This window comes from Falco naumanni, chromosome 3 (assembly GCF_017639655.2).
Source record: "Falco naumanni isolate bFalNau1 chromosome 3, bFalNau1.pat, whole genome shotgun sequence".
Lineage (NCBI taxonomy): Eukaryota > Metazoa > Chordata > Aves > Falconiformes > Falconidae > Falco > Falco naumanni.
Genome location: NC_054056.1, coordinates 41,291,645 through 41,317,662, shown reverse-complemented (window position 1 = coordinate 41,317,662; position 26,018 = coordinate 41,291,645). Strand labels below are relative to the sequence as shown.

General features: G+C 38.8%; 1 protein-coding gene across 3 annotated transcripts in view; it reads left to right on the top strand.

The window, feature by feature from the left end:
• Positions 1 to 26,018, top strand: part of DDC (dopa decarboxylase) — a 74,424-nt gene that overhangs the window by 3,393 nt on the left and 45,013 nt on the right. For 2 of the 3 annotated variants that reach the window (XM_040586466.1, XM_040586468.1), the window contains exons 2-4: positions 18,884 to 19,117; positions 24,942 to 25,055; positions 25,742 to 25,861. In XM_040586466.1, the coding sequence (XP_040442400.1) occupies positions 18,917 to 19,117; positions 24,942 to 25,055; positions 25,742 to 25,861 (435 nt within the window). In that variant the 5' untranslated portion in view covers positions 18,884 to 18,916. Of the gene's footprint in view, positions 1 to 12,939; positions 13,072 to 18,883; positions 19,118 to 24,941; positions 25,056 to 25,741; positions 25,862 to 26,018 lie in introns of those variants that run through there. The other variant, XM_040586467.1, reaches the window with a different exon arrangement.

Below are 26,018 nucleotides of genomic sequence, written 5' to 3'. Positions count from 1 at the left end.
TCATTACTATGACTACTTAGCCATGTAAAAAAGCAAGATGGGAAATTACAGAAATAGTACATATGGTGCTTTCTGCTTTTAAAAAACAATCTGAGCTCAGAAAATGAGAAACAATCCAGCTATTCGTAAAAACAGATATATGAATTTCAAGGTGAATATACATTTCCACATACATGGGACAGGCTGAAGGCTGCTGAAATGCTGGCATGCTGGGGAGATGGCTGGCATCCTTTTCATCTCAGACAGTACCATAAAGGAACCGATCTTTCAGTGGGGCTTATATTGTCCCTTTCCATACTGTTCCTTTAAAGGGAGGGAGAGAGAACGAATGCAAAGGATTTAGGAGGAGGTGACTTTTCTTTAATGGCATCCTGTGGGTGCATTATCTTGCCGAGACCTTTTTCTTTGTATCTCACTCTGATTAGCACAATTCTTTGTGCAGTTTTAAAATGCTTGGACAGTTTTCCCTGAAGAAATACATATGCCTTCCAGCAGTTTTAAATTGCTCTTGGTATGTTTGATATCCTTATACATCTGCAAACCCATCAGAATCTTGCTGAGTTCTTGACTGCAGTGCTTCCTGTGGTAATTATTTTTTCTGCAGTTTTAACCACACATCATGTGAAAAAGTGTTTCCTTCTGTCTGTTTTTAATCTGCTATCTTTTAATTTCACTGAGTAGTCCCTCTTGGGCTTTTGAAATTTGAAAAACAGAAAGAAGTTCTTTATCTTCTTCCTTTACTCTTTCTTTCCCTTATCCTTTCCTTGGCTTCCTTCATGTTGTTCTGTTTTCAGAGCTAACCAGGCCCGCTCATTTGAATCTTCCCTAGAGGAGGGAGTAAGTGCCTTTGAAGAGAAATCTTCTCTTAAATTCCAGGAAGGCAACGAAGTCTTTTTGAAAGTGAAAATCTGAAAGAATATTGAATATCTCAGAACTGTTCCAACAATGGATCAAAAGTCACTAGAATATTTTTTGTGTAATTCACCAACTTGTTCTTATTGGATCCAAACTTCTTGCTATTCTTGATCATACTACTTATTAAACAGAGGATTTTCATTCAGCAGTGCCACCAAGTCCATTAGTTTGGCCCTGAAGATTTTTGGAGGCTTAATTCTACCCTCCCTCTGTATGCTATGTTGCTTCAGAATCAATGTTACTGAGCTTCCTGAGACTACTGACTATTCAACATATAACATTCCTGGCTGTTGTCCCCCCAGTTCCTGTGGCTGCATCTTTAATAGGAAAAAAAAAGCTAGGGAGCAGGGGGAATGGGATGGTGGGATGATGTCCTTTCACTGCAAGCTTTCATATGCTTACTAACAAGTAGAAAAGCCCTCAGGTAATGCAGCTTTCATGCATTTTAGCCAGCTGAGGTAGAGGAGTCTACCAGACCTCCTCGGCAGTAACTGTGACTGAGACAAGACATAGAAAGGGTAGAGCAGGAGGAATACTGTAGTAATGGCTAGTCACAAAAGAGAACTTTTGGGAGAGAAAGAGGAATGTTGTATGTAACTTTTGCCCATGGCTATTGACATATTGACACTACTCAAGATGTTCCATAAGATGGTAGTATTTTCTGCCCAAGCATAAAAGATCAGCTAATCTTACAGAATTTGCATAGGAAATGGAAACACCCAGGGAGTAAAAGAATGAATCTTTGGGGAAAAAAAAATAATATGGCTACAGGATATCTTTTGGAAATATTTATCATGAAAGGCAGAAACTAGGAAGGTGTTAACATTGTCCTTATATTAAATATTAAAGCATTAATAATTAAAAGTACCCTATTGATTATCTAAATCTGTGGAGAAAACCCCCTTATAGCAGTAAGTTTCCAAATTAATGTGTGAATAAAATTTAATGTTACAACGTAGATGCGAAAGAAAGGCTTGATTGTAGAGAAATAGCATGGAAATCTCTGTATGACTATACTTAATGCTATTTAGTATTAAGGACTGATGATAAACCAGGGTGTACTGTCAGACTTCACAACAAATGTAGATACAGAGTTATCATTACTCAGAAATATAAGTCCTGAGATCAAATGTATTTTCTTGTTACTCATTCACCTTAATTAACTGATTCAACTGAGTAATTCAAAATAACAAATTAAGTAATAGAAAACATTTTTCCTCTGGCATAATCTTCTGTTTCTTTGGTATTCTTTTTCCTCCGAGGAAATTTATATTTACTGTTGGTGTCTGTCCCTAGAATCCTTCTTTTTATCATGTCCTATGATTTATTTGATTATTTAGTGATACCTTCCTTGTCATGTTAGGGTTAGTGACATACTACTGTACAGCCTTTACTCAGGCAGGTATGTAAACACATGCTTATATATGTTAAGCTCCTATTACAAGATCTTTCCAGGCTTTCAGAAGTCCTTCATTTGCTGGTTGCTAACATGACAGGGGCCTCACACTCCCTTTCCTGTTTTCTGTTGCCTTGCATATGCCAGAAATTTTTTCTTGACCCTGCTGACAGGGTCCAGTCCATGGTCCCCTTATGTGCGTACCTTGCCAGCTTTTAAATGGGCCCATATGGTGCCATTATCTTTAGATAGCTAGAGACTGGGTACATAGGTGTTTATTCCTGAGTAAGTATTGCAGGACCACAGTTCTGAGGCCTGCCACAGCGGCGGGGTAGGTGCCTTTTTGTGCTGTGCTGCTGAAAATAATGTTTATTGTGATGCAAAGTTTTAAATAAAAAAAATAAACCTCAGAGCTTTACAAATGTGTTTTGTGCTAATGAAAGGTAAGACACACACACACACACACACAAATAGAATACATTATTATCACTGTGTGCAAGTGTAAGGATTCTCTGTAGCTGCATCAGCAGCTTAGCTATTTATAAAGCTGACCTCAAGAATGTCTGCCGATAGCACACAACTTTTGTATGATCCATGCCCTGGGTTGTTCTTTTGCCTGCCTCTACCTCCCCCTTTTCAAGGTTATTGATGCATATTTCTGTTGTACATCCTAATGAGTATGCTTCTGGCTTTGGGTGATTTCCTTTCTAGCAGTATCTACCACAAGGATCTGAGATACAAATATATTTTTTGCCCATTTAATGTTCCTTTCATTTAAAAAAAAAATGTACCATTACAATGATTTGTTACCATGTTGAATGTTGTTCTGTTCAGCCTAGTAATTACAGAACTGTGTGTTAGTCTTTAAATGACTTTAAGATTGAGTGGTGAACTACTCATTTGCTGCTACTGTGACTTCCTCACACATTTCCTTTCAAGGTTTTTTAAAAAAAAAGGAAAAGAAAAAACAATCTCAGTCTTTGTTGCTACAACTTTTTCATTATTTTGAAAGTTCTTTTGGGCAACATTTTCCTAAATTTCATGAGCAGATTTCTTATGCTTTTTAATGTAGAACTCTTAAAAATACATTGCGCCCTTTTGGAGCAACAATTTTTGATGTAATACCTCTTTATGAGTAGTCATTTAAGGGCACATAAATTTGAGTGAAATTTCGTAGCTGGCAGAAGGAGTAAGGTAATTAAGGTGGGAATAAATAAATATAGGGAAGCCAGGGTTACTAATCTTACAAAATATTAAAAAACTTCATTAAAGATCAGTAAGTACTGTCTGTTAGTACCTTCTTTCTCACCTGCTCTTATTTATCCTGCTGTTGAAAATGGCTGTTAAAAAACAAATTTTGGGTACCTTTTTATTTAGAAAATCATCTCTAACTCCCATGTTTCATTGTTTTTGAAACTTAAAAAGATCTTGATATTCTGCAGGTTCTGTGGTGGACCTGTTGGCTCGTTTGTGCTGTTTTAATAGGAGAGGCATATTCATGGACCTTTGAATTATCTTGCTTGTTCCTAGCATAAAGTGTAGCCTCCACACCCTCATTCTTAAGAAGAACTTGTGATGGAGGCTATTTGCTGCACGTTGCTTTTAAGTATCTATTTTTAGTGTACATATGTTTGGTACATAACATGCAAAAATTTGTGTGAAGAAGGGAGATCACTATTCTGAAGCTTGGAATGTTATTACATTGCATTATTACAACATTATTACATGACAAAGAGTATCACATCTAATATAGCTGACCTTGCTACCAGGTGTTATTTGTAATCTTTTTGCAGTTTCTACTGCTCAGCACTACTCCATGTTAGAAGTGAATCCAGTACTTGTTTTATGAAGATTGGTCTTTTGAAAAAATACAGTTCCTACAAACTACTGGTAGTTACTTTAACAACAGAAGCCTGTCATGGCTTAACCCCGGCCAGTAACCAAACACCACACAGCCGCTCACTCACTCCCCTGCACCCAGAGGGATGGGGAGGAGAATCAGAAAGGAATGTAAAACTCAAGGGTTGAGAGAAGAACAATTTAATAATTGAAACAGAATTAAAATGAAATAATAATAGTATCATCATCAACAGCAACAGTTATAATGAAAAGATGGGGAAAGGTTAAAATCCAAAGGGAAAGGGAAACAGGAAAACAAGTGATGCACAATACAACTGCTCACCACCCGCTGACCAATGCCCAGCCAGTCCCCAGGCACTGATCAGCAGGCCCCGCTGCTCCCTCCAGTTCATATACCAAGCATGCTGTCCCATGGTATGCAATACCTCTTTGGTCCGGGTCAGCTGTCCTGGCTGTGTCCCCTCCCAATTTCCTGTGCCCCTCCAGCCCTCTCACTGGCAGGGCCTGAGAAACCGAGAAGTCTGTGACTTAGTACAAACATTACCCAGCAACAACTAAAAACATCAGTGTGTTAGCAATATTGTTCTCACATCAGAGCTAAAACACAGCACTGTACTGGCTACTAAGAAGAAAATTAACTCCATCCCAGGCAAAACCAGGACAAGCCTCTGATAAGTAGTGAAGATGCTCGGAAGTTACTGGGATGATGCATCAGAATTTGTTGTATCGAAAGCATCATAAAACATCCTTTTGCTCAAGAAAAGTATCTGTAAAAAGAAACTGGAAGGAAAACTGAGCAAATGTAGACCTAGAAGCATGACTCATTTGTTTGAAAAACAACAGAAAGGTTATCTTTTCAACCAAACAGGAAATGGAATGAATGTGAATGGCTTATTTAATCGGTATTTAATGGGGAACAGAGAGAAATATGAAGCGGGTAGTGCTAGGTGATGAAGTGTAGCTGAGCTGTAAGTACAGGAATTTGTGTCTTCTGCTGTAATTTTTATGTTATTCTCTGCTTCACTGCACAGTGCCTTTACATTCCTGGTTCAGTCCCAATCCCATTTTTCCTGGAAAAAAAAATATTAAATTTAGATGCCTGATAGGGATGTGAATACAGCTTCATTGTAAGAAAACCCACAGCTCCACCTATCTCTATTCCAGATTCACCAGGCAGAGCCATAGTGAGTGTTTTAAGTCTTAACACATGTTCTGGGTCCCTTATTCCCCATTCCACATGCTAGTTGAGGATGTTTCTGGTCATCTTGCCATCACAGTTTTACAGGTTGTCTTCCTGGGTAGCAGAAGTAGCAGCCAGCAGAGCTGTAAGCTGCAGAGCTGAAGAGAAGTGTATTGTCTTGAGGATCCAGAAATACTCTGGCTTTTCATGACAGCTTGATATCTCAGGATAGGTAGAAACCAACTGTTTTTATAAGTATCCATTGAACATATAACACTATTTCTCATGTTTTTTCAGTGAATAGGAAGTGTCTTCCTTTGTAAGGAGGTCATGTAATTCATCCCTTGTTTAACACTGCATTGGGTTATTTCCTTTATCTTAGCAATTTTGCAGGTTTGGAATATGCTTGGCATGCATTGTACTTGAAGTTGAAGAATCTTGGGTTCAGCTTTGTTTTTTATATAGTAGATTAATTAATTCAATTATTTATATTGAAGACTGCAGTTACATAACATGTAGACTACTGACTTGGGTCGTATGAGTTTATTATTGTATAAAACACAATAAATAAATCATGATTTTGATGAAAGGTTAGTGTGATTTTACATGCCAAGAAACAAAATTAGCAACCAATGTAAAATGTGCTTGCAAATCATTCACAAGTCAGAGAATGTAGATGCAGATCAGTTTTCTTAATTTTTCCTTCAGTGGGCAATAGGAATAGACTGGTGTCTTGTTGAAAGAGAGAAACCGAAAATACTATCCCCTAGAATTTATCAGAAGCTACAGGGAAGTAGGGTATTTTGCTCCATAATATGTTGCAGTATATGTAACATAAAATATGGTAGTGATTATCCTTTCCTCAGCATACTTTCACTCCATTCTCTATTTTCTGAGCACTGAAGAAGAGTGCAAAATGACATTTCTTAGCCACTTCCTGCTGACGAAAGTTAGCCTGGTGGTAGAAGTGGAAGAAGTGTCTCTTAAGACTATTCAAATCAAGGTTGCTCCTAAATTAAAGAGATAGGTTTTCAAAGAATTAGCAGGAAGAAAAAAAAGCAGAAATCTCACCCCACCCCAGAGTTTCCTAGACTGTCTTTTAGAGAACTATGCAGAATGTCACACTGCTGTAAAGGCAGGTTGCTTCTAGGCTGGCAGCATCTGACCTCAGTACACAGAGGTTCAAAATCTGTGCCTCTGACTAGGGAAAAACTCTGCCAGAGTGTGGGTGGGGAGGTGCTGCCACTTTAAAACTGGCCTAGATTTAGGCCATTTGGAATCCAAATGGAGTTGGAGCCAAATGTGGTAACACAGAAAAATAAGCTGGAAGAGAACAACCCTTCCTAGCAAAATATTTTATGGAAGCTGCCCCTGAGGCAGAATTGCACAGCATATGGCAGACTTGCATCTGTACTTGAAAAGAGGAACTTGAACTAAGGCCTCTGAGCGCAAAGGTAATGAATGCATCGGACTATCTTTCTTATTTAACTGCCCGTCTCCTCCAGTCACATGTAAATCCTGTCTAAATGAGAGCCTGTCTCTCCTAATGATAATGTGGAAGCTGTGATTATCTGAGGTGTAGAAGTGAACAGTATCATAAGGAGAACAGATGGCAGGCAGTTCTGAGTAGGGATACGGCTGGCTGCACTGTGGTGAAGCTACCTGCAGCAGCTTAAGCTGTTATCTTTCCTGGCTGCCTGTTTTGTCTCCTAGCTGGAGATGATTGCCCTTCTTACAGAGTTGGCAGGATGGAGCATGTGAACACTTGGTGGCTCTGTCACCCAATGCTACAGGGACAGACAGGTTCTTTTGGGGATTTTTGGTAGAATGAGGACAGACCACAGGATTGTACTTAACAATTAGAGCTTTATTATTACATAAAATACTTAATTATCAGCATAGCTTATTGTTACCTACGATTTCTAGCATTTAGTGTAACTTATTGTTGCACAAAGTTATCAATTATCATAATTCTAGTTAAGCAAAATTTCTAGTAATCAGTGTAGCTTTCTCACTATCTGAAGTCTTTAGTTACCTAGACTTTTAGTCACCCGGACCCTCTGCAGATGGGGTCAAATTCTTAATAATCACTGCATGATACATCGTAATCTGGACTCAGACTTTACCCAAAGGAACGTGACTCACTGTCACTCAGTCTTCAGAGGAAGAATACAGTGGTGGACACATCCCAGACCACTGGGGGATCCATGGGTTTTGTTGTCCAGCAGCAGGACTTGCAGCTGCTTTATTTTATAGGCAATATCTCATGTGCTGTTACACTTCCCTGTTCCATAATGGATGTCACCACATCCTGGCAGCAGTGTTTGGTGGGCAAATAGTCTTGTCACAATGCTGAAAGGGAATCTTAGCTGTACTATGATGCGGGTCATCACTTCCTGGTGACAACCACACTTGAAAAGGGGAAGAGAGAAGGAGGTGATAAGTGATCAGCATGCTTATATTTTATGGCCATTTGTCTTAGGAAGTGATGTTGGTTATGCTAACCGTATTACCAGGGGTGAGGAGCAGGGCATACTGATCACACGGCTCTAATGGAAAGCCTCATCTTAGTGTAAATGCATCTTCCTAAGCATTTACATAACATAACAATTGAGGCATGTACATATATCACTGCCACCTCTGAGACAGAGACAATAACCCACAGAAGAAGGTAGCAAACATTATCTTACTCATTGCTTCAGCTGTGAATGAGTGTCCATGACCAGGGAGACCTGTGGATGTGGAAGATTCAGTTCCCACTCTGTTCTTCAGAGTCTTTGGTCTGTGATATGTGTAAAGTAATTTCTCTTTCTTGGAGAAAGTCCAGGTACTCAGTAACTTTTACGTTATATTAAACATAAATTCTCCAGGAATTTGGCATTGTTTTTTTTCTAGAAAGGTGCTCATGTTAGCACAGGACTGAAGGGTAAGCAAAGACACCTTTGCAACAAAGCTGTCAGGGAGGAAGGGCAAGAAACACTATATGATCCCTTGCCATAGTACTAGCTGTCATCTCAGACAATTGAGCACCAACATGCTCTTTATGAAGAGATTGCAATGCTGTTCTCATCCCAAAAAGAATGACTCACAGCTTATATTGGTGGTTAATGCTCTTCCAAGCTTACTGCAAGCAGTGCATGGTATTGCATAGTCCTCATGACCATGCATTAATCACAGCCACTGACAAAATGTCTTCTGGACCAAGCGTTATGTGATCTTTGAAATCTTTGTAAACAGTGATCAAAACAAGTCACTTACAGAACAAACACTGCATTATGTTCCCCCCGTATCTCAAGCCATCTTGTTCCTCATACCTCACCTTGGTGTGTCTTTTCATCCACACAGTGGACTATTCCATTCATAAACTAACTGCTATAATTTGCTTTTCTATCTCAATAGTACATTTAAGCCCTGATGGCAGTTCATCTATGAGCCACAGCTTCTGTGAGGCTCACAGTAGTCAGTGCTTGAGAAAATTCTTTCTGTGAGCTGGATGAGTGCCCCAGCAGTGCCTACACCCCTAGGTAAGCACATCATCTCAGCTCACAGCAGAAGCTATTCCTATCTCTGTATTGGAAGAGCCTGCCTACTGTGATTGCAGCCTGCTCTCACTATCTCTGTGACTCTTCACAGCCTGTCAGTTTTTCTATTGACACTTTTGCAGTTCATCACAACCCCTCTTTTCTGTAGGCTTGCTTCTGTAAGAGTAAAGTGCTTAGGCTGCCTCAAACTAGCGAGTGGTACGTTAACTCCTCTGAAGCTGTGTGTTTGAGTCTGTGTCCATGTTCACTTTGCTAGCTGTTCCTTCTTATCCTCTTTGGTTTACCTTCACAGGTTCACACAGACAGCAATATGGAACTGAACAGGGAAAACAAGTCACATAAAATATGCATGAAAGATAAGATAGATACTTTCCCAGTTTGTCAGCTCTGTCTGAGATTCATCTCCTGGCTGATCTGTTGCAAAGTCTACTTATGTTCTGCAGGAGACTTAGTTTTTATCCTCGTACAATGCAAGTAATCCATCTATTTGTGTCTGAAGGCTTTAATTCTTACTCTCTTCCAAAGGAAATGCAACCTTATTTTATCCAGAAAATTGTTCATTGCACATTTCTGCTAAAATACTTGCTTCTGTCTTGTCTCATCTTTATGGCTCATGCAGATTTGGACCTTGTTTATGATATGGAGAAATAGTGTGAAATGGGGACAATGGACATCGATTGTGATTGTATATGTCTACTCAGGAATGTGGGTATGGTGACTGGTCATGGGTGCGGTGTCTGGTCACATAGGCACACAGCTCTGAGGAGACAACTACAGTTTTGAGGAGAGCCTGCCCCTCTTCCTCTAACAAAGGGGCTATTTAAAAGAGAATGAGAGAAGATGAGAGACATTCAAATGCTATCTAGAGGGAGGGAGTGCTAAGTCTCCTTGCTGGAGAAGATGGGATGGTCACAAGAACATGACTCACCTACAAACCTGCAAGACCACCACATTCCAGGAAACGGACTGATAAGCTAATTAACATACGAAGCGGTTTAGGTAACAAATATGTATAGGCGCTAATTGAATATTCATTTGTTTCATTGTATAAATGTGGGATGGTTCGTCACTTCGGGTATGCACGCTTGTGGAGGAGCGATCCCCCGTGCATCTGCGCGCAATAAACATACCTACTTTATAACTTTCGAGTTATAGAGTCTAATTCCGCACGTCATTTATGGAACATAAAAGAACTTTTAATTCTAGTACATCTGAGCGATTCTTAGAGGTTTTTTTTCTTTCCTTTCCCTTTTTGTAGATTTTTTCCCCATTACTGGTATTGTTACTTTCATGGAAGAATATTTTGGGGAAAAAAAGACAAAGACTACTGTTCTTTTTTTTGAAGGAGCAAGAGTGAGAGAATCAGAAGAAAAGGCCTGCAGCCTCCAAATAGCATCCTCGAGCTACAGATAAGGAGTAAACCAAATGTGAAGCAACAAACTTGTGTTTTTTTCTATGCTTAGGCAACAGTGACTGCTCCTTTGACACCAAATGTTCAAAACAGGCACAAACTTTGTGCTACTATGATTCCTAATTAATTGTTTCAAGTTATTTCCTCATATCTAAAATATTGATGATATCTGAGTCAATTTAAAGCCATTCATATTATAGCTTAGAACACTTTTGTTCAAATAATGTTAGGCTCAGTGGTCTACAGCACAAACATATCTTGACCAAATTCAGTAACTAGAGCCACACCGGGAGGCTAGCATGAGATGAACGTCATGCCATTCAGGTGAGGGAAAAACAAAACTGAGAATAAAGCCATCTAATTATAACTGGACTGAAGGCCTGGGAAAACTGCTTTTTAATTTCTAATCTGCATTGTATAATGATGGAAGAGGTAAAAACTGTTGGACATTGGGTACAAACTGTTCAACTCCCTCTGCTTTGATCCATGCCTGTGCACAGGGACTGGCAATGGGACTACAAAGTGACTGATAGTACATTGTCTGCATCACTCTCCAGTGCTGTGCTGGAGCCTCCTGTTCAAACACGTTATCTCTCCCAACTTGTTTGCAAAGCAAAGAGTTTAGCAATGGTAATAAATTGGTACCATTACTGCAGGGGCACAGAATCATTATATGTCATCATCAGGGTGATGTACATCCACGTACAAAAACATGTTGAACCCTATCTCATGTTAGCTGTAAATAGTATGATCTGTTGCTTACTAACAAACCCCAGCCTTCAAACCTTTTTAACATCATCTGTTATTTCTCACACACTGGTATCTTGAATTTTGACACAGTTTGGCAGTAAAGGGGAGATCTCTAGTTGCTGTGTTTCAGCAGTAAGAGAAGTTCTCTGTGGAAGAGCTAACACACTGAAGGGTCTGGAAGAAATTTGCAGGGCCACAGCAGGTCTCACTTAGCCAGCACCTGTTACAGAAAAATTAATAATCTTGCTTTTGTCCACCACAGAAAGATTCTGTTAAGCAAAGATTTGTGTATTGCCAACAGTTGATGAGGAGAATTATGAAAAGTAGTATGAGCCAGAATTACTAGAAGTATAGGGAGACATGGGATATTCTTTTTAGAAGGGCATTTAATTCCTTTTTTCCACCTTGCTTATTTTATCTCTCACACTTTTTCTTTTTCTTCCAGAGAAATTAAAAAAACCCACATTTTAATATAAATTGTAATTATTGCTCAGTCACAGCAACTTTTAAGGTAACTTACAGGTACAGCAGAGAAGTAAAAACACATCAAATGACTTTGAGTGGTATTTCAACACTCTGATTAAACCAGCATTTTATTTTTTAAAATGTATTTATTTCATTTTAATTTCCATTTTTTATTTCCTTTGAAAGTGATTTACCTTTTGCAAGCCATTTGGGTGAAACATTGAAGTTAGAATTGAGTTATTTATGTTTACTAGAGGCATCTTCAGTTTATGTATCTCTTACACCCTTACAACACATTTTGCATTTTCAGCCTTTTCAGTCGAATTCAGGGAGAAATAAAAAACAGGAAAAAAAATCTCCAAAACACTTTCTTTTCTTATGGAGTCCAAATTTGTCCAGCCTATAACCCTGCGCACTCAGGAGTTGATTTGTGGTGGAAAACAACTGAGACCCAGCTGCAAGTGATCCTGGGATTTCTTGATCTTTCAAGATTATAGACTAATCATTACAGCAGACTCAACCCAAAAACTCAAAATGCAAGACAGATCACAGAGTAACATCTAGCAGGACAAATGCGATAAAACCCTAAAGCCCATTCGTGGATTTTAGGTCCTGTTTTTATTTTGACTAGGCTTTTTCAGAATTGTGGCAGAGTTGTAATTGGCCTTATATCATTACAACAGCAAACACAGCCATGACAGTTTTAAAATATGTGACAGCCAGAACATTTTCCTCCCTCACAAAAAGGTAGGCTGTAATGCTGCAGTGCACTGGAGACCAGTCTGGGAGCAGTGGCAGTCCCAGATCTCCTGCCACACTACCTGGCTATAAACTATTCAGGACTATGAAATGCTGATAGTATTTTTTAAAACAAACTTGAACTAAATAGACAATGACAGGCAGTTAGCGGTATTCATCTAGGAAACAGAACTCCCCATGAAACTTGTAGAACAGGGAAACAAGTCTTGAATGTTTGCTATTGTTTTTAAGTATACATATGATGAAAGAAACTGGAAAAAAGTTAGATACAGCACATCTGAGAATGTTAATCTCTCATGTACAACCTGTTCAGAGCTTGCAGTCACTTGAGTAGTATTCAACTGTAGTTGTGTTTCTTTCCTGAAAATAATGTTGCACAGAAGTGGTTCAAAGCACTCGCTGTTGCAGCAGCAGCCCAGCAGACTTGTCCCGGAGCGTGTAACTCAGAGCGGGAGCATGTGAGCAGCCACCCACTGCCAGACTTGTTAATGGGCTTGATGGAAGGAAACACACACCACAGCTAATGCAGGCAATGGCCGTTTCTCAGTCAGATCCGTTTGCCTTTCGGGTAGGATTTTTTTGCTAAGTGTGTTTTGGAGGAGGTGTGGGAGGAGGGGGAGATGCGGCTGCGGCATGTTCAATGCAAAGCAGTTGGCTGTGATAGGCTGAGGGGACGTGGGTACTGTGCCTATATATGCTGGCAACGGCATCCTTAGCGCTGTATAGCTGTCACAGAGAGCAAAGAAAGACAGTGAGAAAGACAGAGGAGAAGGAACCACCTTACCAACTTGCAGTAAGTAACATTCTTTGTCCTTAAAGCTTTGTGTAGGTACATTTGGATTAATGCAACAATTGCTTACGTAGAGTGGGCGCTCAGCTCATAAACAGCTAGCCTGTGTTATTTTAGGGATAATCCAGGATGCTCAAAAAGCATTTCTTTTTAACCTAAGCTTGCACAATGTAGTGTGCGCATCTCATTTTGTGTTTGCTTGCTTTTACATGTGATGTATGTCAGCTATAACTGTTTATGTACGTTAATGCAGAATCCCATTTATCCAAAAGTTTATATCTTGCCTTTCCAAGTGCAACAGTTCTGAACAACTCAGCAGACCTTGAGAAATTCTCTGCCAAATATTTTGAACAATAAAATTTTCAAGATAAATTCAGTGCATGACTTTTAATGTAAGGTTTTCCTCAGAAATAACCCTTTCCCATCCCTATAGTAGGACTTCAGAAAGGAAAATTACTAAGCTGCAGACTGTGCCAGTGACACAATAAATAAAACTAGGAAGTTATAACTGGAAAATTGAAATTTCAAATGAAAAATAGTCTGTAACACGTATACCTAATTTGTGCAAAGGAAGAAGTATGGAGTAGATACAGTTCCTTTTTAGTCATGCTGAATCCTACAATCATTATTCAGGCAATACTCCTATTGCCAATAGCAGAAGTTTAGCTTAGCAGTAGCAACAGCTGCAAAAACCTTCAGCTAAGTTCAGTAACAGAAAGTCCTCCTGGCTTTAGGAGCATCAGTGTAGCACCACAAGCCTTTAAATTATATTCTGTAGCATCAGTTGGCAGAATAGTAAGTGCACTTGTCTCATTTATTCAAAAGATACACAGTTACTACTTTTTTGAGCTGATGCAGCTATTAGTTTAAGGTGCTATTAATGTGAATATGTATTTTTCCTTTCTGTATTTAATAACAGGAGCTGCTAAAAGATTTCATTATATTATCTGGTTTTTATTTTACTTTGATGAACTGGAGAACAGGCACTCAAAATCATAATAAGTTGAATATACCTCTCTTCATTTGTTCTCTTTTCCTCCTTCTTCCTTGTTTTTTTCTCTTTTTCTTCTTCATAGCAAATTTCCCGAGAGTTTTAGCTATCTTTTACATTTATATTTAGTTAATACAAAAGATAGATTCTAAAATTATAGCCAATACTTTTAAACAGAAGTAATGAATAGGCTGAGTGTCGTCTATGTAATATTATACCTATACATATATTTAATACTTAATTGTACATAAACTGCTCATTTGTATGGTTCAGTTTCAAATAAAGTAGAAAATGGTTCACAAATGAGTGTTATACTGAGAATACAATCTAAAAACTACTGACGGTTTTTAGTAACTTCACTAAAATATGATGTTACCATCTTGTAATTTCAGTACACTGAGGAAGAAAGGTAGTTTAAGCAAAGCAGCAAAAGATATGTCGACTTTACGTTGTGTAGCGTACTTGTCCTGTGACAAATTCAAGCAAAATTAAAGAGCAAAGGGTTTATATATGAAGGGGGGTGGGGTTGGGGGATGGAATAAAAGATACATTGGTATAACTTAGTTTAACGTGATTGTTCTTGTTTTTTACCTGAAGTTAAGAGCAAGACTCAGTCTTCTCCAGTAAAGTAGGACTTGATCTGAAGAAGTATGCGGTGGTGACAATATTCATTGATTCTTGCTGGGAACAAAAGTACTCAGACTTAATATATGCTTGGAAAAAATGTATTTTATCAATCAGAGTGAGGCTGTCATGAATACAGACTGTGCTTAAAAAGCGGTAGAGGTTGATAATTAGGTAGGGTGCCTCCTGAGAAGCTGTGCTCTCCTCACTTGGGTTTCAGCTGACAGATGTTGAATATGCTGAAATTCATCCTGGGAGCAGTGGGATCCCTGAAAGCGTGAAACCTTTGTCACATTTTGTGGGCCTTCAGGAAAATAGACCACTATTAAATACCTTAGAGGGAGGCTCAGTTTCTCTGAAATTTCCATCTAGTTTCAGAAGCTTGGAATGCATTATTTTGCAGTTTAAGTCCCTTTGACTTCAGTGGATATTTTGAGTACGCACAGATTGTAACACTCAGCCCTTTAGAAAATATGGATGCTCTCAAACAGTGTTTTCATTTTAGACCCTAAGGGCTGAGTTATCTCAGTTATTTTGCTTCTGAGAAAATCATATTCTATATTTTCAAAATATACTGGCATAGAGGGAAGGTCTCTATGCACTGTGTTGTTGCATTGTGTATGTGTTGTATATGCGTGTGAGAGGTAGAAGGAAATACTCTGTACTAGAAGAGAGGTGAAGTAGTTTGCATTTTTATAATACTAACTGGTAAGCATTACAATTGTCAGGTATTCAGTCTACTGGATGTGGCTTCCATAGTAAGTAATACCTTCAAGCAGATGAAGTGAGGTCTATAATGAACAGTTGAGGAAGAGAATAAAGTTAGGGATGAGAGTGTAATTGGGTCTTGTCACTCACAGAAGAACAGATATAAAATAGGAGGTGAAAAGGAAATTTTGAATGACCACTGTGTTTCTGCAAGGAGTGTGCCTTCACAGTTCCCAGTGAGATATGTGTATTACAGTAGGTAAGGAATTTTCAGGCAAGGACTTTTAGGAAAGAAGAAGCATGGATACATAAAAATAGACAGATGTTTAGATAGGTTTTAATTTCTCAGTATTGTCTTTAGAGGAAAGAAGAATGAAATACTTTGCTTCAGATTGAAGCAGATTGATGTCACTGGATCAAACTGAATTGAAAGTTCATTAGAGATTAACTAGATACTAGCTTATATTAGTTTATAACACTGCAGCCACTATGGCGGATTTAGGATGGGTGGTTCATCCTCCCATTCTTTATGGTTAAGCTTCCTGGTTCAATTACTTCTCCCATGCAAAACCATGGTTTTCCCCAGTAATTTAATTCTTTATCCTGAATTTTGAGAATGCTGTTGCTACAATGATTTATGATAGAAGTAGCGCAGTCAAAACAATGTTAGGATGAGCCAGCAGACCTCCAGTTTTGGGGAAGAACGATAGTTAGCAAGGCAAGATAAATCAACAAATAAGATCTCAGTGATTATCTAATATGTGTATTTTGTCAAACTGAGGTGACAAATTTCAGATGCATGGTCATAGGTGGAAACCACAGAATGTGTAGCTTGTGTTTAGACCTAAGTTTTATTTACATAACCCAAAAGAAATTTGTCCAAACTGCTAATAATAAAAATGGCATTAAATTATATCAGCATATTATATAGGAACAAGATGATGCAAATATTACTTGGAATAGAAAGAAAATTCAAATAAAAAAAAATCTGGGCAGTAAAAGAACAGTCACAAACTATATAACATAGTATCTATGTTGTAGTAATATGATAAAGTAAATTTATTTTTGTCTGAGTGTTTGTAAGCTGGTTTGAGCTTACACATGATGCTATTGAATTTATGCCATTTGATTTATATTTTGGGAGAAGACCCAGCGATCCATGGAAGACTATGTTAAATGATGCCCTATATTTGATTTATACAAAGTAAAGCTAGAGATTAGTATAGTGGTAGTCTCACCTGTTCTGACATTGTACTGACAGTTCCTTGGCCCTACAGATACTGAATGAGATATATTCAGTTGAACTGAGACATGTGTAAAAGTCTGTAGGAATAACTGTAACTGAGTGGTGAGCAACAGTACAGCTAGAAACACCAAGTCCTCAAGTTCCGAGTCAGTTCAGTCTCAGGCATGTTCCACTAATTTGGCAGTCATGAGTTAAATTCTTATTTTCACAGCTTTCATCTCTGCAACCAGAGAAAAAAATAGTTTCCCACATGTGAGTTCTTTAGTGCATACTATAGGAATGAACTCATGAATAAAGTAGCATAAAAGAAACAATGAAGCATAAGTTAAGGATTAAGTTAGAGATAGTTTGAAAAAGAAGTGAAACAGTACAATATTTAGATTTCTTGTGGCAAAAATAGCTAAACCAAAGAATTGAGCCTTGGGGTGTAATTAGATTGCTGCTACAGAGATGCATATTCAGTTCATGCTGACTTATTTAGAAAGTTTATTAGAATTCTGAACTGCGATCAAAGATGTGTTAAATGAAAATGCACAGAAGATTTGGGAGGTATTGAAGAAATGGCATCATCCTGGTTGTAAAGGAGTAGAAACAAAACTACTTGCTTAAATGCAGTCTTTCAAAGAGGAGATGACACACAAAGCTGCCCACCAGAACCCTCTGAGGACCATAATGACTACTGGTAATGCATTTCCAGCAACTTAGTAGCAAGATCTGAGAAGGGCCCTAATTCCCCTTTCAGAAAGGCATAGAGAGAGCCAAATAAACACTTACATGATGGTTAAAGAGAGTAATATAACTCTTAACAAAACAGCAATAAGAACAGCTATTCTCCAAGGGACTGGAAGTCCCTACTGTGCAGATCCTTGCTTTCCCAAGTGGTTGATGACCTACAGCAGCATCCTGACTTCTCAAATAGCAGCAGGAGCTGCTCCACACAAATCCCAGAACCCCTATTTGTGGCAGCAGAGATGTTTCTAGGACGATGATTATCAACGATGTCTTCCCTTTGCAACGTGAATGTACTGATTCAAATATAATAAAGCCCAGAAGGGTCTCTTAACTCAAAATGATGTTCTCAGTTATAATTCCTTAGCACAAATAATTGTTTTCTAAGAAATTGTCTCTTAATTACCTAATATTCACATTGTGCTTAATATAATTACTTCCTTACAAAGTTGAGATCTGAAGGTATACAAACTAAGCATTCTTTACACCAGCAATAACTTTGTTTTACTGGACAATTTTCATATTACATCCCAAGGAACAGTATCACTCACTCAGAGTGTACAAAGACTCTTGGATGCTTTATAGGCACTGTGGTCTCAACCTTGTGTTCACTGAGCATTCAAAATGCACAGCCACATACAGTAAAAGAGTTGGGTGGGCCAAGATGGCAGGAGCAGGCACCCTAGCAATAGAAATTTATGTTTGCACAGCACTTTGCAGGCAAATTCCAGCTCATGTCAGCTGACCTACATATCACCTTGAGTGGGCTCACACAGTCTCTGCCTAGCTCAAAGCACAACCCAGAGCTCCAGCCCGACATCTTGGAAATAGGGACAGCCCCAGACTGAGTTTCCTCACATCTTCCTGCAAAATACAGTACAGATCAACTCTAAGTGAATTCTAATTGAAACCTTGGTAAGAAATAAGGTGATAAGGTGTTGTAAATGGAACAGCATGTGCATTTACAGTGAAAGAGTAAAAAAGCTAAATCTTGAGGCCAGACAGGAGGCAAGAAGTAGATGAAATGACAGGGCAGCACAGTGGATCACTGTGATAACTGTGGTTATTATAGATTATCATAGAGACACATAGCATGCTATTTTCTTAGACTTCTTTATAAGGCAGGAGGGAGTTGATTATATGCCACATGACAGTGCCACATCCTTGTGTCAACCAGCAGCAGTAGGGATTAAATCTGTGATTTCTGAATCTTCATTGACGTGCCTCTACTGCTCTGCTGTGCTAAAGATATGGCCTATCTGTTTTAAGCTGATCTACGTCATGACCTAGACATCAAAGACTGAACACTGTGATTTACTTCTACATAATGTCCAGCAAATACTCAAGTGAGCAGAATGCAACACTGTCTGGGGCTTGGACTAATAATATGCAGAAATAAAAGTGTGTGTAGTCTTTTCAAAAAGGCGGTATGAGTAATCCTGTAAGTCATTTGGGTAACAGGTTTAAAACTAATAAAATTTCCTTTCAAAAGTGACTTTTTTTTTTTTTTTTTTTAGGGTTTTCCTGATAAGTCCTGAACTCTGATACCCATGGATGCTGCAGAGTTCCGCAAGAGAGGGAAGGAGATGGTGGACTATATTGCAGATTACCTGGAGAAGATAGATAAAAGACAGGTGTTCCCAGATGTGGAACCAGGATATCTAAGGCCCCTCATTGCAGACTGTGCACCTCAGGATCCTGAGAGCTTTGAGGATGTCTTTAAAGACATTGAGAAGATCATTATGCCAGGGGTAAGAAAAATGAATCTGTAGTGTGATGTTGAACACTGCAGTTAAGTTTTCAAAGACTTTAAGGAAAGTGTGGTTTGAAGGCTGCGGCAGCTAGACCTTACAAACATAAGTACCCACACTGATTAGCTTGTAGAAGGCAGAAGTCTGCTTTATGTCCATAGTTAAATATCATCTAACACTTTTTTACAAGTAATTTTTTTTGTTCTTGCTTGAAATAAATAATTTTTTTGCTTCATGCGAGGCTTGCTTTTGGAAATAATCCCTTTTCCTCCCTTGGATTGGTTAACGCAAGGCTTCATAACTTTCAATTTCAAAAGCAAAGCTTCATAACTTTCAATTTCATGTGATATTTTTGCTACTTGCAAAGCACAGTAAATATTTTACAAAATGGGATTTTTATTAGTCTGCTGTGCCTAAAGTGTTCCTTCAAGCTGATCTTTAAATGTTAAAATTCTCTTAGGAAATGTCTTTTTATTAAAGAGTTGACTAGAAAGGATTCTCTCCAATACTTGTTCTGTTGACTTACTCTCCTAAATGTCAACTTCTAGTACTTTTTAGATCAGTGTTGGACAGACAATGCAGAACAAAGCATCTGTCAATTGTCCAGTTCTGAATCTTTCTTGGTTTTCCACTCATGGTATATAATTTTTATTTTAAATATATGCTTGTTTTCTAAGGCCTCTAAGTAACTTGAAGACTGGATTATTAGAAAAGGTTAATGAGGAATCTCTCCTTTGGATCTCTGCAATAACCACTTTGGGTTGCTTCTCTGGATGTAGCTAGGTGATATGATTGTGATGTGACTGGACATGGAGCCACCGCTCTGCAAATGTGTTCAGTCAGTGTTCTATAATACAAATTCCTTTTCATTGACCAATGTAAATATTTGATATTCAATATGACTTTATCTTGTTTCCCTTGGAGCCAACCCTGTTGTCCTTTCACAGGCAACAGTTCCACTGAATTCAGGAAATCTCTCCACTCTTCCTAAAGATTTGTTTATGAAGTCTTGAATCCAACAGAATTAAATCAGTGCAGATTAGATAAGAGAATTACATCCAACACATGCAGATACTTTCATTGCTGCTCATAGGTACAATTGCCTTCTCTTTTTCATTGTAAGAAAATACTAACCAATTTTTTTTTGTCTGTGAAGTAGAACAGAAAATAGTTTGCTTTGAACACTTGAAAACATTCAATAAAATAATAAATTAAAAAATCAGAGATGAATCACTTGAGAATAGAAAGTGAGACATTGAATTCCAATTATGTCATCAACATGTCATGTTCCCTCTTAACTAAATTGACTTTTTTTTCTTGGTATTTACATTCCCTGCAAGTAAATTAACTTTTAAAAAGTGATACATTCTGAAGAAGAAATATTCTATCCAAAACTTTCCTCTGGTGTGAAATGTTAGTGTTTGTGACACAAAAAAGCACAAGTACATATATTACAGTTCTTATGGTAACTCTGATTCTGCCTGCGTTGTTTATGCTAAATGCTGAAGACTCACATGAGCGCAGAATCACAAAGACGTAGTATAGTAGAGGTTGGATGGCACCTCTAGAGATCATTTGGTCCACTCTCACTGCTCAAAGCAGAGTCAGTTAGAAGAGGTTGCTCAGGACCATGTCCAGCTGCGTGTTGAATGAGTTCAAGCATGGTCTTCACAATCTCTCTGTAAGTTCAACCACCTTCAGTAAAAAAGCTTTTTCTTAAGTGGAATTTTCTGTATTTCAGTTTGTACACATTTCTTCTTGTCTTGTCACTGGATACCACTGAGAACAATCTGGCTTCATCTTCTTTACACCCTCCCATAAGGTGTTTATTACACATTAAGAAGATGTCCCCTGAGTTTTCTGCAGACTGAACAATCCCAGCTCTCTCAGCCTCTCATTATATGACTGATGTTGTAAGTAATCATCTCCATGGCCCTTCACTGGAATCACTCCAGTATGTCCATGTCTGTCTTGTACTGGAAAACGCAGAACTGGACACAACATTCCAGGTGCGGCCTCATCAGTGCTGAGTAAAAGGGAAAGATCACCTCTTTTGAGCTGCTGGCAGCATTTTCCTAATGTGGCCCAGGATGCTGTTGGCCTGGTTTGCTGCAAGGGCACATTGCTGGCTTATGTTCAGTTTGTCCACCAGGACCCCCCGGTCTATTTCTGCAGAGCTGCTTTCTAGCCAGTCAATCCCCGGCCTGTACAGGTGCAGCGGGACTATTCTTCCCCAGGTACAGAATTTTGCAGTTCTCTGTTGAAGATCATGATATTCCTGATGGTTCATTTCTGTAGCCTGTTGAGGTCTCTTTGAATTGCAGCATGATCATACAGTGTATCAAACACTACTCCCAGTTGTATACCATCTGCAAAACTGCTGAGGGTGTCCCATCATCCAGGTCATCAATGCAGATGTTGAACAGTACTGGCCATGGTATTCACAACCCTATGTCTGACAGTTTAGCCCATTTTCACTACACTGTCCACTCATCTAGTCCATGTTTTGTCAATGTGTCAGTAAAGATGTTATTGGAGACAGTATTAGAAGTCTTAATGGTATCTTGTGCTATCCCCTTGTCCACCACATCTCTGTGATCTGAAAGAGATCACAACGCTGTAACAGCACACAGCCTTCTAGTTCCTCTTGTTTGTTCCCCATGCGTAAAGGTGCTTCAGAGAGGCACCCACTTGTGCTGATTTCCCGAAAAAGATAAAAGAGCTTCCCCCCACAAAGCTGTCCTCTCAGCACTTCCTTATTTATGTGCATACACTTGGGGTGTGCCTGCTTTAGCCCTACCTTGTTTTCAAGATTGCTGTTGTCCTCGTTACACCCTTTGCTTGCCAACTTGGTCCACCTTGACTCTGGATTTTTCTCTCCTTCCCTTATTTTTGCTAATTTAAATCTCTCCTTCCAGGTTAGTGAGCCTGACTGCGAAGATATTTTTGCCCCAGTTATTCAGGTGGATCCCTTTTAGGAGCTGATCCTCAAGGAGGGTCTCACTAGTCTTAAAACTGGGCTTCTTCATAAAGAATAATACAACAGAGGTCATAAAAAAAACCTTGTTTTGCCCATAAGCAATCAGTGGCCCATAAGTTATTCTTGTTTCTTCCATGCTGACATCTTTACTGCATTAGTTGTGTTCAGATATTTGCTACTGATGACTGAAAGTGTGAAAATGGTGTTCCTTCAGAGGAGTGAGGATCAATTAATTGTACAAAGCAATAACATAGTATCCATTGCTGTCTTTACCCTATAGGAGAACAAGCATTCGTAATTGGTAAAACTTTATAGAGACACCTTGTGAAATTGGATGTAGACCTTTAAAGGGTAGACCACTAAATGATAATGACCATAATGGTGCTAAGTTCCTAACATTAACACAGAGACTGAGGGAACAACTGCTGAACTCTGATCCCCACAGCAGGAAGCCAAGGTGGAAAAGATCTGCATATAAAAAAAATCAGTGGGAGTCACCCTTCTCTCTCAGACTTTTCTCTTGAAATTTATCTCCTCCTTTTTGAGAGCCAAAAATGATCAAGCTTAGTTGTAACTGCAAATAGCAGCACTGAAGATGCTAATTTTCCTCACATTGGACCCATCAATCTATGAACTTTCAGCTGAAGTACCTATCCTTAGTGTGCGGTAAAGGAAGACTCTTGCTTAGACTAAGCAAGATACAGAAAGACAGACACCCTTATAAGAAATCTGGGAAAAAAAATGTCTCTGAGAAGCATTAGAGTGGTAATTACTGAACCCAAGACACTCGTGTATCGCTGTTTATCAGCAGAGGGCTGGAAAATCAAGCATCAATTATGTCACGCTCTTTGCAATATTTGTCTAAGTGTGTCTGTTCCAACATGGTGAAATAAATTAATTTTACAGCTGCTTCAAGAGAAGGGGGAAGGGGAGTCAGGAGGAAGAACCACAGCTGTACTTGCCCTAGGGCTTTTGGCTTTTTTGCTTTGTGTGAGTGGTGCAAGTGGAATTTGCTGTGTTTCATCAAACAAATGGCTCCCAGCAAGTAGGCAGTTTAACTTGATTAACCCAGGATGAATGTCACAAGTCTTACAGATCACAGAGGATTATTGCTAGGGAGATGAACAGTGGCAGCCCTGGCATATTATGGACGTCAGGGAAAGTCTGTGCATGTAAGTCCTATCAGGGACTGCTGTTTATTGAGTATTTTGTTATGTGTTTATTGTTTTCCTGTGAAGAGCCACGTCCCATCCCATTTTTTTTTCTGATTTGTGAAGGTGTTTGCCACAAGTGCTTCACAACTTTGTTACAGCAAAGAAAGAAATCCTGAGCAGATATAAGAGATACAGTTTAAAAAGTTCACAGTGGCTTGTCTTTGGATACCTGATTTGAGCAGGTTTGGACCTAGTGACCAGTAAAAGTGAAATCTTGAACATACCAGGTACAGAACTAGTTTAGACAGTGGAAAATTGTAGTGGACAGGAGCTGTTGTCATATGAAAGAGATAGGGGCACCCAAAATGTTATATATGGTGCACCTACAGCAGAGAAAGTGATATCTGATTCATTGTGTGTACAAGAGTTAAGACAGTTTCCCCTTAGCATGGAGCATGTCCCTTAAAGAAGACCTGGTTGCTGGCATGAAGATTAGAAAAGAAAATAAAGGGATATTTGCAGCATGCAGAACAGTGCAGTACAGTGATCCTTCAGTTAGCTCCAGAACCAGAAACCTTATCACAGGCTGGGAGGGAGGGGAATGTGAAAGGTAAGTTCATTGAGATGGAAATGTGGAGCAAAACAGTAAGGACATACTGAGCCCAGGCAAGAGAGAATGTATGCTCTTACCATCTTCCAGTTGTACCAAAACTCCAGTATTCAAAAAAAAGAAAAACTTATGTAAGAAAAGGCTAGGCTTCAGTAACTCAGCAGCCTCTGGATTTCCAGCTAAGGAAAGATACACACATTGTGCTGAATTCTTGCTTTATCTAATTCTCTAGAAGCACTTTTTCCTAAAATTTGCCTTTTATCTTGAATGTGAAAGCTGGTTTTGCCAAATATATCATATTACATTGTTTCACTGAACATTGCAGCACATTTCCTGTTTTCAGATTTTATTAGATTGGTGTTGTGGAGCACTATCAAGTATCTCACAGATCCTTAAAATTGCTTAGATGTTGCATAAGATAAATACTGCTGCTGCAAGACAACTGACTACAATTTATACAGTTATTGTGTTGTTGTCTCTTATTAGTACATATAAAGTGGAATTGTATATAAATCACAATTTGTTATAGGGAGATGATAGTTTAATTTCCTACAGAACATACTGGGTACTGGAGTGGATTGTTTCGTTTTGTGATGAGGAGCTGTTTGGCCACATTCAGTGCCTGCATTTTTGCAAATAACTCCAGAGTGTGGGCAAGAGAGTTCTGTGCACCTCTGCTGCACTGAAGACACTCTTGCTGAGTCAGTTGCATGATGAAGATGAGAACAAAACACTGAAAGAGGAGTCCCTGAAAGCAGAGGCTCAAGGACAGTGCCCTGCATAGAAACTCATGCTGCCACTGCCCATGCAATTCTTGTTTTCTAGGTAGAAAAATGGAGAACTCTGATTTTGAAACTGTTGGGAAGGGGGGCAAAACCTCATTTATTCCTGGATTGAGTAAAAGATAGAAAAAAATTTGAGAAAATACAAGGGAAGCTTTTCTGAAAAATGGGATCCTGTGTTACAGCCAGGTAGTCAAGAGCTGTTGACTGGTCCCAAACTCTAATCTTTCCTGATTCTGTAACAATTTGTTTCTTCTTCCTGCATTAGTTAAAAATGACTGTTTTTCTCTTAATACAGGTGACTCACTGGCACAGTCCATACTTTTTTGCCTACTTCCCTGTAGGCTCTTCTTTCCCATCTCTTCTTGCAGATATGTTGTGTAGTGGAATAGGATGTATGGGCTTCTCTTGGGTAAGTTTATTTGGGTATGTACTGCTATGTGGTAATGGTGTTTCACCTTGGCAAAATTTTAAGCATTTCAGGAACATTCTTCAATGAAATCATTGATTAATATAGTGAAGTCACAGCACTATTTTTATAAGTAAATTTCCATGACTAAATTAATGTTTTCACATAGACACCCTGAATGACTCCAGGAATAAAAGGCTATTTCCTCTTAGAAGTTATGCCCTTGAGAAGTCACCAGCATTTAGAATTAGTAGTAGCAGTGCAAACTTACTTGTAATTCAGTAAGTAGTATGACTGTTGCCCATCACCTGGTGTTGTTACTTCTCCTATCATCTGGATGAATGTAAAATTGTGTTTTAAAAACCCAAATTCATATGAGATGGGCTCTTCTCAAAAGAGGTTGGTACTTGATGTCGGAAAAAAAAAATTATGCAAGGTGCAAATCCTAGCTATGACATTTGATAGTCATGGTTCTATGTGAGGCCCAGTTTGACATTTTTTCAGTAAGTATTAGAAACAACATGCACAAATGGACTTCAGGTTCCTAATTTAGCTGGTGAGGTTAGTCAGCTAGTCTCTTCCTCTTTAGTCAAAAAACAGAGAGAGAAAGAGTTATTCTTGCCCTGGTAGATCCTATTTCTCTTCATGGTCTAGTGAGGTTATTCCCTCTGTTCTATTTTTCAACACAGGCTGCGAGTCCAGCTTGCACAGAGCTGGAGACTGTCATGCTGGATTGGCTAGGGAAGATGATTAATTTGCCTGAAGAGTTTTTAGCTGGGAAAGATGGCCAAGGTGGAGGAGTCATTCAGGTAAGAAAGGATATGAAAAAAAAATATGGGATGAGTTTGTGAACTTCATGGTTTTGTAAAACCTTTTTACCAAAACACTAATAAAGGAAAGATTATTTTTTTTCTGCTATATGGGTTCCTTTCACATTTTCAGAAAGACTGATGCTCTGTGAGAATG